We start from the raw sequence: 15,167 nt of genomic DNA on the forward strand, positions 1-15,167 counted from the left end.
CGTTTTTTTCTCTCTACATTCACTGCCATTATATGGCGAAACAGATCTGAAAATCACACTTCTAGCACATAAACTAATGCGAGCAAAGCAGATTCTGGTAATATATTTAAAAAAAACTAGTCATTTCGCTGATTTTTTTTTTTTATGTGAATCACTTTCTTTATGTTGTTAAACCTTTCTATTTGTAACACTGAAATTCATATGACCGGATTTGGTTTAATAACATAATGAAAGTAATTCACTAGTTTTTTTTTTTATGCATGACCAGGAAGCAAGGTACCAAGGTACTACCAAAGTTCAACATCACTTTAAAACGTCTTGAATAAGTAATAATCAGCTTCATTTTCATACTAATAAATGTCTGTGTTGCTATTCTCTGTCACTGATTGATATTACACAATCGTGACTCAACTTATAGCAAGTTAATGAAAGCTTTTACATTTGCTATAAGGATGTAACAAAAAAGCAGAAAGACTGAAACACAGTGGCAACCATAGACACACAAAAAACATGCACACATATACACACACTTTCACACACACTTGTAGCCTTCTAGAGTCAAATCTATAGATGAATGAGAGTTAATTTTGTCAACATGGTAGTAAACATCTCTCCATCCGTCCCTTCCTCTCCCTATCACTATTTCCCTTTTTCTCTCTGTCCCCTCCCCATTCTCTCTTGCCTCCTTCCCTTTTGCTCTTCCCTCTCCTCTCATTCTCTTTCCTCTTTTGCTCCCTCTCTCTCTCTCTCTCTCTCTCTCTCTCTCTCTCTCTCTCTCTCTCTCTCTCTCTCTCTCTCTCTCTCTCTCTCTCTCTCTCTACTCTCTCTCTGTAGTCAACCTCTGTTCTAACCCAGAGGACAAGCTGCAGATCTACAGGGATAACTTTGAGAAGGCCTACCTGGACTCCACAGAGCGGTTTTACCGAACCCAGGCACCGTCCTACCTGCAACAGAACGGCGTCCAGAACTACATGAAATATGTACGCAAAAATAAAATTACTACAACAAATACAAGTATAAAGAACAATTATACCTGACTAGGGTTGCAAAGGGGTGGAAAATTTCCGGTAAATTTCCAGAAAGTTTCCGGTTAATTTCCATGGGAAGTTAAGCTGGGGAATTTTGGAAATATTCCAAATTGGAAACTTTCCATGGGAATTATGGGAATTTATGGGAATTTATGGGAATTTATGGGAATTAATGGGAATTAATGGGAATTTATGGGAATTAACTGGGAATTGAGGGTAATTTAATGGAAAGGTATCATATCCAAGCATAAATATTTGTTTTGTTATAAGCAGACATTCATCCAAAATAATACAATTAAAACAGATTTATTTGTAAGTAGAACTTTATCAAGTGTTAAATATTTTATTGAACAATCAATTATTTCATTGAAGAACAAAAACATGAATGTTGAGTTAATTATTAAATATTGACCCAACCCATTCAAAAATTAATAAAAATGCACAGGAATGCACAGTGCATGTAGGGGGCGTGGTCTCAATAGCCCTGCAGTAAGCAGTGTGCTATGTGTGCATGTGATTGAGGAATAGCATAGATATTCAACTGTACTTGCATGATATCTGGTTGTTTTAGTCAGGATTATGCTAAAATATATTTTCCCCAACTATATTTAAGTTCCCTATTAAGAGCATACCTTCAATTTTGTAAATTCCTGGTTTATTCCCGTTTATTCCCATAAATTCCCGTTAATTCCCATAAATTCCCGTTAATTCCCATGGAAAGTTTCCAACTTTGAAAATTCCCGGAATTTTGCAACCCTATACCTGACAATCATGTCTATGTTTACATGCACACAATAATGTGACTATTGCCAGTAGTCTTTTAAAACAATACTGTCATTAAGTCATTTACATGAGTCTATAAAGCGACACCTTCCCTAATAATCCAATTTACAATACATGTGATTTGTGTTTAATACAAGCATTGTTTTTTCGAGCCAGGCGCCCCTGACAGATCAAACAAGCTACGTTGTGAACTACACATGTGCAACTTGATCACACATTACAGACATGCGATTATGGCCTGTTAGATACTTTATGCAAGCTACATATGCAGCAGTGCAAAGGGCAGCTGCGGTTCTTGCATAGCAAAATGTGTCATTCAAATTTTGTAACGCGACGCTTATGCATGTGGTAGTGCCTTTCGTTTCAGATAGAGCTGCTAAATTCAAAATACCGCTAAGTGAACAACTACAAGCATCTTCGTAGTCGTCGTAAATGCAGACCAACACCTGTCTGTCATAGTAGCTAACGTGTAACTAGCTGCCAGTGTCTGTTGACTGATCCAGGCGCTAAATGCCTCAGTATGACAGCCAGCCGCCAGATTGGAGAGCTAATCAGAGGTGATAGTTGTCAGATTTTGACGTTGGTATCTGAAAATATTTGAAATGTCTCTCTTATCTAAATTCTGCATGGGCAAAACAAGAAAATAATATCCCTATCTTTCATTGTTGACTGTCTGTGCATGTTTGTGTGCATGCATAGATACACACTACACACGTGTGTACATGTGTGTGCGCATGCATGTGTGTGTTTGTGTCCCTCTGTGTTGTGTGGTTTAGTAACTGTACCCTGTTTCCCCTGCAGGCAGATGCCAAGCTGAGAGAAGAGGAGAAGAGAGCACTTAGATATCTAGAGACACGTCGTGAATGTAACTCTGTTCAAGCAGTAAGTGTCTTGACAGGATCTCAAAGACTGTGGATGTTTTTGTTTTTTTCATATTTACATAACATTTCTGTTTCTTTAGCTTAAAATTCTCCTCATACCCCTCTAGAGATTGATTTTCTTTTCAGTTTTCCAGCATAAATCCTCTGACTTTTCTGGTCTTGTGGTGTCGGCTTCATCACAGTACCTAAATATTGTTGAATTTCCTAATAAGATGTTATGTCTTTTCAGTCACTTCTTATAATTCAAACCTAGAAAACGAACAAAGAACAGAATATAATAGAGTGAGGGCGTGATCACACCTACAATTTCACACCTACTGTTTCCTTTGGTCTGAACCAGAGTAGAAAAGTTGACTTTGTTGCATTTTTGTATTTGGTTCATTTAGGTTCACACTGACACAAGTGAACCAGGGCTTGTAAGCAAAAGTCACATGGACTCACAAGTCCTCAGTCTACACTGTGGTTTGCCCTCGGTTATGCCATTTTGTCATGCTAGGCTTTCCCAGCATGAGTAGCTACTGGCTATCACATGTCAACATCAGTCTCCCTATATCCATAATCCCTTGTGTTTTGGGGTCGTTTTCTGTAGTCGGTTGAATTAAGTTCTCACTCCTAATGAACCACACTGAGAATTACATTGTCAGGCATCTGAGTGCCTTTATATGATGCCACCAGAATTCAAATGCAATTGTTTTCACCTGGACAAACGAACCATAATAAAGGAGTTCAAAATAAAACGCTCCACAGACGCTTGATGTGAATACACCCTTAAAATAACTAATTTCTGACTGTGTGTGTGTGTGTGTCTTTCCAGCTTATGGAATGTTGTGTGAATGCTCTGGTGACCTCGTTCAAAGAGACCATCCTCGCCGAATGTCCAGGGATGATCAAACGCAACGAGACAGACAGTGAGTGCCCACTTCTGCATATTATTGTCATATTCTATTTGAAGCATATTATCAAGTAAGCTTTTATGTCTGTAGGCCGCAGTGTTTGGTACCTGCATCTCAGAATCCCCCATCCACACTCACCAGTTCATCAGCCAGCTAGACTACAATACAACCTCCTTGTGATGGTTGTGTTACTGCCAGCAAGCCAATAGAGTCGACTAACTTACCAACCAGACCAGCATTTGTCTGGTGGCTGGTGGTGCTTTTCCCATGCCACCTGACCTTAGCCAAGTTGGATATTAGGCCATGAGCTTATAGTTTGTTTTGTAATCTTTTTTTTATCCAGGAAATGTTGACTGAGCACACAGCCCTGCTTCACATTCACACAGTTACGTATATTGATACCGCTTCTACTGTTTGCTACTGAGCAGCTCTACTGGAGCAGCTGGAGAGTTTCCTGCTCAAATGCACATCACCACAGTTGTCAAGGGAGGGAAGAGCATTTCTCATTCACTTAATCCATTCATATTTTCTCAGCCAATCCGGAAATTCGAACCAGTTTGGTCACCAGTTTGCTGGTTCTGTTTCTGTGATGCAAAGCAAATAAAGTGTAGCTATATACCCACCTGGACATAGCGTGACACAGTAGAACCTCATGTTTATGAAAGACCAGCATTAAGAATGTAATAGCGTTGATGCTATTCAGTTTTTTGACATTTATTTACTGTTAGGTGCTGCCCTGCTTCACACTCACATCTTTCCACACACCATCTTTCACACCTGGGAGCTGCAGCACAATCACAGTCTTCTGCTGTTGGCCACTAGACAGTTTTACTGGAGCAGTTGGGAATTAAGTGCCTTGCTCAAGGGCATCTTAACAGTAGTTTCTGAGGCAGGGGAGAGTGGTACCGGTTTAATTTCCTCAAAAGGTTTTTCAAATCCATCTCTGTGGATACAAACTGACAGCCTTCTGGTCACAAGCTTTTCTGATCTTTACACTACAGCAGCCCTCACATGTTAATAGCGTACAGTTGTTTGAAGTTCTGTGTTGAAGTGCAGCTCAAAGCATTTCACTTCCTCTGTGCACCGTTCTTGTCCTGTGTGTAACGCTGATTTCTTTCCCCCCGGTGCAGAGCTGCACCTGATGTTTTCTCTGATGGACAAGGTTCCCAGTGGGATCGAGCCCATGCTGAAAGACCTGGAAGACCACATCATCAACGCTGGACTGGCAGACATGGTGGCTGCCGCTGAGACTATCACTACTGTACGTGTACACACACACACACACACACACAATCAATCAATCTGCACCTTCACTCTCAATATCTCAGTCAGCATTTTCTTCAATCTCAAATGCGTACAGTTTACAACTGTAGTGGGACTCAAACCCACAACTTTTCATTAATTTACCCAGCAAGCCTAGATGTACAAGGCACCATCCATGGTGTTACAGAGATATTTTTATAAATTTAAAGCGGTGTTTCAGTTTGGAATAATATTTTCCATAGGCTTAGTGTGCATGCATTGGCTGTGATTCTTGGATATTACCTGCCTCCTGGACTTTGTTTTCACCAGCAGCACTCAGGCTTTTTCCTGAATTACTTTTATCAGTCATTATTAATTCGGGCTGCACAATGTTTTCACAAATAACAATGATAGTATGTTGGCATATCAGCAAAACTAAAACTTTTCATTTCATTTAGAATCTCTGTTGCATTTGAAAATAGTCAAGATGCCAGAAGTACAGTACAATAATTTTGTTCTTCAAATCATCAATCAGCATCACTAATAATTGTGATTAATAATCTTGATCGCAGTAGCTTGCATAATGATCAGATTTTCATTGTAGCCATAATTGTGCAGGCCTTTTATAAATAAGCAAAATTGCTTCTTGAAAAAGTGATCCCAGAACTCAGTCAGTTAGTCACTTTAGTTGGCGTACATGTGTTCGATGAGTTTCAGACTCCGAGAGGGAAAACAAGTTACTGATTGACATCAGTATTGATTATCGGGGCAGCCAATATCGGTGGGTTGACCACTCTGGAACTGATAATAAGGACATGCATAGTGAAAAAGTTGACTGGTAGACCAAGCTAGCTTTTTACAGCTTTTGTTAGTAATTTTGTGTGTGTGTGTTTGTGTGTGTGTGTGTGTGTGTGTGTCCAGGACTCTGAGAAGTACGTGGAGCAGTTGTTGACTTTGTTTAACCGCTTCAGTAAGCTGGTGAAGGAAGCCTTCCAGGATGACCCTCGCTTCCTCACCGCCAGGGACAAGGTCTGTGTTCCTCACATCCAAGGCTCAACAGGACGATTAAACTGTTAAGAATCACACCTGAATGGATTTGATAACCAGTTAAAGGAAAATGTGAAGCATACTTAAATATTTAATATCACCTTATTGCAAAATGCATTTGAGTTCTAGTTCCAGTAGTGCACTCTCCTTGCTTAGAGCTTCTGAGTGGCTTCCACTTCCTAAAGTTTGTTGTGTATTCTTAAAGTTGCTAACTCCCTGTTTTGGTGTAAACCCCACACTGCTGGTGGCATTAGTACCTAAGCCTCTCAAAAAGCCACACAGAGAGAGAGGGAAAAACCTAGTTAAGTCCAGATAAACATGTTCCTCAGCTGGTTGCTGTTGTACTGGACTACAGGTCCTTGCAGAGAACAAGCTTCTAGCAGCTCCAACAGATTTTCAGCAGCAGAATCACTCATCACTCATCTTATTCATCACACTCATCATACTCCTATTTAAGGTCATGAACAGTCAACTAGCAATCATTGTTTTCTTTAGTTTTATTTAGTTACGGTGGCGCCCACAGCTGGAACACTGACCCCACAGCTAGAAAAATGAAATGGCATGAAAATTCATCATCTGGCTTTATTGCTCAGCCAGACCAAAAAATGACAAAATTACAGTACAGTTGTCCATATGTCATGGTATGAATATCCAACTAAGTGCCATTCTTCAACAGCATCGCCTTCTGGATTTGATCCTAGATTCGACCAAGGAGCGAACCATTTTGAAAATGTAGTCCACTGTACATACTGAACTACCGACCCTTCCCTGGGCACCCACAGACTGATTTAATAGTTTGGGTCCATGGCTGAGAAACTTTCAGGAGCCCCTGATCTGCAGTGTCCCAATTGGTCTCCTGGTATCCATGATGCCAATGAAGGTGACCACTTGTCTCTGTTCTATTCCTCTTCCTCCCAGGCTTACAAGGCCGTTGTCAATGACGCCACAATATTCAAACTGGAGCTGCCTATGAAACAGAAAGGGTGAGTGGAGCGATTTGTTTTCTACTTAGTGAATGGGACTGGCCCAAAGTTACCATCAGAAAGTCTGTGGGAACAACTGAGATGCTGGGTTGTCTTTCTTCCTATTTTGATAAAAATCTAGTCTTGTAGTGTGTATCTAATCGTGTGTGTGTGTGTTTCCATCCATCCAGTGTGGGTCTGAAGACTCAGCCGGAGTCCAAGTGTCCTGAGCTGCTGGCTAACTACTGTGACATGCTGCTGAGGAAAACTCCTCTCAGCAAGAAACTCACCTCAGAGGAAATAGAGCTCAAACTCAAAGAAGTGGTGAGTCACGGGCCTGGTTAGCCTGGCTTTCACTAAACAGGGCCAAATGGGGCTTAGCCAGGGCTTATTCACTGTTCACTTTAGTCACGCAGTTTTTTTCTTGTTGATTGAAAGAAGGTGTTTCAGAGTTGAAATGTGGTTTTGATCTCATGTTATGAACATTTCAAGTTGTAATAATGTAATGACTGCTGCATATTCAAATAACTTGTCAAAATGTAATAAAATATCCCTTTAAATGAGTCAAGTTTGTAAGAAGCAACTGGTCAAAGACAGATTCTGATGCGATGGCTTTCTTGGGGATTCTATACAAAAGAGATAGATGTGAAAAATAGACACTCAAAGCTTCATTTTGTTGTTAAAATCCACTTTGGAAAAGGAAAACTCCCTGTCAATGTCCACCAAACATCCTGCAAATCCTAATATACAAGGCCACAGTGCTATATATACAAGGCTATTTATTGGGTTTGTTTGGTCCATGTATCACTCTTATTTTTGCCTTTCTGTGTCTCTTTTCCATTTTCCACCACTTAGTTTAAAATGTATGGTCCCAAAGCTTTGTCATGGCACTTCTGTCTCTCTCCTTCCCTCCCTCCTCTGTTCTCATACTTGCCTCTCCTCTCCTCTTCTCTCCTCCCAGCTCTTGGTGTTGAAGTATGTCCAGAATAAGGATGTGTTCATGCGTTACCACAAGGCTCACCTGACCAGGCGTCTGATTCTGGACATTTCAGCGGACAGCGAGATCGAGGAGAACATGGTGGAGTGGCTGAGGGTGAGCCACACACACACACACACACACACACACACACACACACACACACGCACACACACACACACATCTACAGCAACATTGAATACACATAAATACACTTACTAATGCATGCTCACACACCTATTTCCTAAAGAGATTAATTAATGAATTAATCTCTCCATCTCTTTCTGTTCCTCTTTCCTCCCTCCTTCATGTTTCTCCCTGGTTTTTTACTGTGTGTTTTCGTCCGTCTGTAGGAAGTAGGAATGCCGGCCGACTACGTGAACAAGCTGGCCAGGATGTTTCAGGACATCAAGGTCTCAGAAGATCTCAACCAGGTCTTCAAGGAGATGCACAAACACAACAAGCTGGCACTGCCAGGTAGGACACACACACACACACACACACACACACACACATAGAACAAGCTGGTACCACTGATTCACTTTTAGGAACAGAATCGCTAAATGGAAAACAACATAACTAATAATAAACAATTTCCCTACAGGGATAAATATATTATCACATCATTATTTATTATTTTGTGAAATTTCCCATTCAGGTATTTTCCTTCCCTCCCTTCTGAACACAGTGGTATCAGGGCAATGATACTGTTAAATCAGTATTTGACAATTGCATTTTAGGCAACACTCACTGGCCAAAATTATTGGAACACCAGTTTTCCATAAAATTTGAACGAGCTGTCACATGTTTGTTAAGCAAAACCTGAAGTCTGTTCTTAATCTGATTATCTATGCTGTTTTGTGACTTTCAATTCATCCTCAACTTTTAGATTATGGCTCGGTTCTTTGATGAGCATGACAATCATAATTGACTGGTAATCATATTATCAAATAATAATAATTTATGAATCAAATGAATATTTTGCCAATAATTATGGAATGCTGGTGTTCCAATTATTTTGGCCAGTGAGTGTCTATAGTGAGTGATCAAGTAGGGTTTTGTGTCTTGCTCAAGGACACATCAGTTAATGTGCACATATCGTTGCGGAGATTAAACAAACAAAAGCCAAAAGCCTCCTCAGGTAAAAGACTATATTTCGAAGCTGTAATTCAGCGGTGTTCCTCTCTCCCTCCCTTCCTGCAGCGGACAGTGTGAACATTAAGATCCTGAACGCCGGCGCGTGGTCGCGGAGCAGCGAGAAGGTTTTTGTCTCGCTGCCTACGGAGCTGGAGGACCTGATCCCCGAGGTGGAGGACTTCTACAAGAGGAACCACAGCGGTCGCAAACTCCACTGGCATCACCTCATGTCCAACGGCATTGTGAGTGAATACGGGGGAAACATAGAGAAGCCAGGGCTCATGCAGCTGTGGAGAGCCTAAAAATATGGAGCTTCATGGAGTTAAAAATGGGTTTTCAGGCTTGGAATGGATACAGAAACTGATACTTGCTCTGAATTTTTTGGAAATGTTCTGGACAAATGTTATTTGACTTTGTTTCTCTCTGTTATTTTTCTCATTAAGTTACAGTTTACCCATTTTACCATCCTTCTTCCTCCCAAAACCTCTCCTCCTCCCTCCCAAAACCTCTCCTCCTCCTATTCTCCCCCAACCTCGTCTCCCTCGTGTTCTTCCTCACCTACTCTTCCTCCCTCTCAAACCACTTTTCCTCTCATCTCTTTTAATCTCTTTTGGTCTCTTCTTCTTGTCTTTGTTCGTCTCCTGTCTTCTCTGCTCTTCTCGTCTCTCTTTTCATCTCTTCTTCCCATTTTCTCTTTTCATCTCTTCTCTCCACTCATCTCTTCTCTTCTCGTCTTTTTCTCATTTCTTCTCTTCGCTTCTCGTCTCTTCTTGTCTCAACTTGTCTCTTTTCTCCTCTCATCTCTTCTTCTCATCTCCTCTCTTCGTCTCTTCTCTTCTTGTCTCGTCCCTCTCTATTCCTCCTGTTCTTCTCACCTTCTCCTCTTCCTCCTCCTTTGTTTCTCCTCCTCCTCTCCTCTTCCTCCCCTCCTCTCTTCTCAGATCACCTTTAAGAACGAGGTGGGTCAGTACGACCTGGAGGTGACAACCTTCCAGCTGGCTGTGTTGTTTGCCTGGAACCAGAGACCGAGGGAGAGAATCAGCTTTGAGAACCTCAAACTGGCCACAGAGCTGCCTGATGCTGAGCTGCGCCGCACACTCTGGGTCAGACCATGAACACACACACACACACACACAGATTATTGTTTCAAAATATGATACTACTGATACGTTTGCCACGTCTAACAAAAATGCCATCAAGCAAACCACACTTGACTTGGACAGCTTTGTAGCACCTTTTACACAGCAGTTTCATATTTTGGTTGGGTGGCTCTGTAAGTGAAATCGTTCCATATGTCAAGTTTATTTCTATAGCCCTTCATCACAAAGCATGTGTCAAAGGACTTTACAGAGAACGAGCCTACCTAGATCTAACTCATCAACATGCAGTCACAAAATAAAATAATGTAATGCAGTACGCAACAAAACAAAACACAAGGAAACAAAACAAAGTGCATGACACAAAATAGCATGTTGGAAACACATAACAGACCCACCTAACCTACCCGGTGAAAGTATTGAACTTTTATGAAATTCAATATTGATTTCAATCTTTCGCAGCAGTATCATAGTAGCAACAAAATCTTGGTTATGATGACAACAGTAAATGAGCAAAGGAAAACACTTGCATCAACAAGCCCACACATGCCGTCAGCGGTCAGTTAACCTTCTCCTCCCTCTCTCCTCTCCTCTCTCTCTCTCTTTCTCTCTCTGTCTCTCCCTCTCTCTCTCTCTCTGTCTTCAGTCCCTGGTGGCCTTCCCTAAGCTGAAGAGACAGGTGTTGTCCTACGACCCTCCAGTCAGCTCGCCCAAAGACTTCACTGACAGCACACTCTTCTATGTCAACCAGGAGTTCTCGCTCATGTACGCTATGGCCTTGTTTATTAAAAAAAAAAAAACATTTTTGTTCCAGGCTCCAATGTCTCCAGTTAATGATTTGTCTCTCAAAAGTTATGATCTTGAGGGATGGAGAGCTGTTCAAGTCCCCATTGATCCATTTTTTTTTTTGTTTGGATGTATCCTAAAGAAATTTATTAGAGGAATGTGATCAACATTTTTACCAAAATCCATTGCTCTGGTCATTTAATGGAGTCTTAATATAGGAAATAAAATTTTGCTGTATTTATATAGGCTAGGTATGTGCTCAGGCATGTTTAATGGGAGACTGATACCAGATAACTTTGAGTGGTTAGATTTAAAGTTAATTCATTTTCAACAATCCATTTACCAGCAGTTTCAGGTCTGCTAACGCATCACAACTAGTCTTGGTCTTAATTGACACCTCTCCAAAAACAACTGCATAAATCCTTCCAGTTTGGGATATCGATCTTTTGTGTCTTTCTGTGTTTTTTTTTTAGCAAAAACTCCAAGGTCCAGAAGCGAGGAAAGATCAACCTGATTGGTCGCCTTCAGCTGACCACGGAGCGAATGAGAGAAGAGGAGAATGAAGGCATCGTTCAACTCAGAATACTCAGAACTCAGGTATGGAAATACGACGTTAGGATTATTTTAAAGAACTTAGTCAGATAGTAGACAGTCAAGGGAAACAAAAGAGATTGGCGAAGGAGGGGATGAATTGTAGCTCTCAGGAGTTAAATTCACACCCATTAAGTGAGTAGTATTTATTTTTCTCTACATTTCTTTTTGCTTACTGTTTTTACCTTTTTAATGTTTATTTTCTCCTTTGTAAAGCGCTTTGTAACCATTGGTAAACAGATTGGAGGCTGCAATGCTTCTTAGCTTGTAATGTTAAAGATTGTGCAGTTGGATGCTCTTTGGATAAAAAAAAGGGGGTCCTCTGCCAATAATGTGGAAAAACAGAGAGATTGTTTTGGATCAGCACTCAAAAAATCTGTTAAATTCTATTCTATCTATTCTATTCTTTCTTTCTATTTGTCCAGTGTATATTGTGTATACATAGAGCCTGTAGAAGTGTTGCTTTTGCGTTTCCCCCCCTCCAGGAGGCCATCATCCAGATCATGAAGATGAGGAAGAGGATCAGCAACGCCCAGCTGCAGACGGAGCTGGTGGAGATCCTGAAGAACATGTTCCTGCCTCAGAAGAAGATGATCAAGGAGCAGATCGAGTGGCTCATCGAGCACAAATACATCAAGCGAGACGAGACGGACATCAACACCTTCATCTACATGGCCTAGGGAGGGGAAACGGAGGGGAGCGCTTTCTAGCTCAGTTTTTTTACACCTGGCCCGCGACCGACGCTTTAAACACTTGGAGGAGGAGGGAGGGAGGGAGAAGAAGAACGATGCGTTTGGAAGAGGAGAGGGACGATGACGAGCAGGGATTATGCCGAAGGAGGAGGAAGAGAGAGTTTCTGCCAGAGGAAGAGGGGGAGGAAGTGTGGGGGTTTTTTTTGTGTGTGTGTGTGTGAGACGGCCGCCAGTTGTAATTGGAGTGTCAACGCGAGGCGAAGTGTTGATTCGTCGGACTGGCTGTCGTCTCCAACGCCCTCTAGTGTCGGCTGGAGGAGAGGGACGGCAGCATGCGCCATCTGCCAGCAGCTCAGAAGAAATAATTAGTGACATAATTAAATTAAATACTTCCTGCCTTACTTTCGTTAGCGACGGACTGCGGTGGAGGAGCGGGGATGGGCGGGGGGTGGGGGGGGGACACATGGAACTAGCTGATATCAATCCTTTGCTTTCACTTGACGCCACAGCGGTCATCTGTGGCCATCTTTTGTGGCGGCCATTTTGCGTCCCTCCCATTGAGCGTTTGTTTTATTTCAACTGGGAACGCAAAAAAAACAGGCGCGAGTGAAAGCGGCTCGTAAGGAGGAGGAGGAGGAGGAGGAGGAGGAGTGTGGACACGGAGAGACTAGTCGATACTACCGAGGAGTATTTTGCCAAATGTGTGTGTGTGTTTGTGTGCACGGAGAGTGTCTGGCCTTGTAAGTGTGTGTGTGTGTGTGCGTGTGTGTGTTTGTGTGTACTTTCAACAGCATGCTGCTCTCTGAGATGTTTTCGTTCGTTGGAGGATCTGTCATGTTTGTCAGTGGTTGTGTCTGAAAAGTCAGACCAGGGTGAGAAATTAAGACCAGCCGCCACTCAGATGCTGGGAATTATTTGTTTTTTTGCTTTTGTTTTTGTTTTTTTGTTTTTTGTTTTGTTTTTTTTTGCTGTGGCTGGTCAGTTTGTCAACAGGTAACCAACTGTTGTTTGGACACCTGAGTCTATTCTAAAACGTTTAGCTGGCTGGTAAAATAAGTGAAATTGTTCTATGAAATTAGGCCACTGCTACTATTCAATAGCTAGAGAAAACACTAGCTCAGAACAATGAGGATTAATACCAGCTGAATGCAGCCAGGCAGGAGTGTTGGCACGTCCACAATCATGACCAGGTACTTAAATGAAATAGGAAAAAGATACTCACACACTGGGTTGAGGCTCCTTTTAGTGAGTTTTGTTTTTAGAAAGCATTAATCTTTGTTCTGTTTCAGTACCAGTAGAATGCCATATAACTGAACCAAATGCAGAATACACCACACATGACTACAGATATTTATTTCATTAAGGATTACAGTTAATGAGCTGTTGGTTTTTGATGTTTTCCTACTGCAGATTATTTAGAGGGCAGTGCACAGTATGACCTATCTGACATAGCCATTATGATGTGTGTGTGTGTGTGTGTGTGTGTGTGTCGCCCCCTGTCCCCTGCCTTCACTGCCCCAACAGACGCCACACGTGTCATTCTCATAACGTCACATCACACACTTTTCAACACATAAATGAATAATACACCGATGCAACATGTTAACATACATATCTTGCATTGAAAGATAGTACAAATGTGTCTTTTCCCCAAACTAGACGCTCGGGCGTGTTGAAAATTACACTTCTTTTTTTGAGAGTGTGTTCTCTGAATCAGAACGGCCAATTGGTGCGAGGCGTTTGCTAACATATCAGTTGTGGTTTTAGGTGAAGTGGTAGTTGAGGTGGTGGTTACATGGCTATGCGAGCCTATTCTCTGGTTGTTATTTTCCCCCCAAAATATGTTTCCTGATGGGTGTAAGCGCCCCAGACTCGGCAGTTACAGAGTTTTATTCCAAAATAAGAGATCTGACAAAAACTGAAAACTCTCTACTCTTATAAAACGACAGCTGGCATGAAACTAAAGCACAATATGAGATACTATTGAAGTTATGAGTCATCTTAGACCTTGCCTGCTTTCATATATAACTGTTTTTAAGGATAAAGTAAGCTGTTGTTTTTTTTTACCTATTGAACAATGAATTTCAGGCCACGTATTTTCATTCCAATATACTGTAGATATACAGCTTTTTGGAATCTAACTCGTCATTTCGACCACAGGACACTAAAATTCTCCATTGAAACCAACACCAGTGGAATTGCCCAATCACTGCCACAATTCTGCCAACCGGGATTCAAACTGGCAACCTTTTGTTCACAGGCTCGCGTCTCTAACCACAGATAAGAATGGCGTGACATTTCAAATGGGCCACGCCTAGGAAGGAAGACTTAGAGAAAAAGACATTTTAATCATCATGCTGTTGTTTGACAGCTGTGAAAAGGTAACAACAAATGATTTACACCATATACATTTCACATAAACAGCCACAGAAAATGTCGATTTATTGATTTGCTCATAGAAATTGAAAAGGGTTTCTCACTTATACGGCACTTTGTAGGCGTGGCCTTTTTACCGCGTCATCGCTGTTCTGATCGATTAGGCTGCTGCTGCTGTCCGAGAGATTTATCTGAGGTTGTGTTGTGGAATATAAAAAATGGTGCAGTATCCTGACCCATCTGATGCAGATCTGACGGGTTCTCCGCATCCAGACAACAAAGAAAAGATGCAAGTTGCCAAAGTTAATTGACTGTTGTTCAGAAATATCCCCCATACACACACACACACCTTGAGACAAATCATTGTTACTGATGCGTTGCTGCAGAATACATGAAATCATCAGTGTAGTTTCAGTTTTGTTTTTTGTTTTTTCATAAAAGGCTATGTTTTTGTTGTTTTTTATATTTGTGATCAATATGCTAGAATAGACCAAGACAACTGCAAAGTAGGTCAAATTTACAACAGGTTTTCCACCAGGGGAAAAAAGGAAAAAAAAACAACAAAACAAAAAAAAGACAGCCAGTGGGTGTGAATGATAGGTCTTTTCTTTACTCCCTGGGACTCTGTAATGGCAAATCCTGCTTTATTTCACTGTTTTGTTTCTATTCTTCCCTC

The 15,167-nt window shown here is 41.4% G+C and overlaps 1 protein-coding gene across 1 annotated transcript in view; it reads left to right on the forward strand.

Annotated features, from left to right (window-relative positions):
• The window catches only part of LOC139659565 (cullin-5), a 19,579-nt gene extending 7,476 nt beyond the window's left edge, over positions 1-12,103 (forward strand). The window contains exons 6-19 of the mRNA XM_071537871.1: positions 835-980; positions 2,613-2,693; positions 3,507-3,600; positions 4,716-4,846; positions 5,749-5,856; positions 6,793-6,857; positions 7,028-7,160; positions 7,798-7,929; positions 8,166-8,289; positions 9,016-9,191; positions 9,891-10,052; positions 10,693-10,811; positions 11,306-11,429; positions 11,909-12,103. Coding sequence (XP_071393972.1) covers positions 835-980; positions 2,613-2,693; positions 3,507-3,600; positions 4,716-4,846; positions 5,749-5,856; positions 6,793-6,857; positions 7,028-7,160; positions 7,798-7,929; positions 8,166-8,289; positions 9,016-9,191; positions 9,891-10,052; positions 10,693-10,811; positions 11,306-11,429; positions 11,909-12,103 — 1,790 coding nt within the window. The remainder of the gene's footprint in view (positions 1-834; positions 981-2,612; positions 2,694-3,506; positions 3,601-4,715; positions 4,847-5,748; positions 5,857-6,792; positions 6,858-7,027; positions 7,161-7,797; positions 7,930-8,165; positions 8,290-9,015; positions 9,192-9,890; positions 10,053-10,692; positions 10,812-11,305; positions 11,430-11,908) is intronic.
• Positions 12,104-15,167: the final 3,064 nt, after the last annotated feature.

The sequence above is a fragment of the Centroberyx affinis genome, unplaced genomic scaffold (genome assembly GCF_046629955.1).
Source record: "Centroberyx affinis isolate AG114_WGS23_722 - 3 ecotype Tasmania unplaced genomic scaffold, CSIRO-AGI_Caff_v1 ptg003142l_1, whole genome shotgun sequence".
NCBI classification, from domain to species: domain Eukaryota; kingdom Metazoa; phylum Chordata; class Actinopteri; order Beryciformes; family Berycidae; genus Centroberyx; species Centroberyx affinis.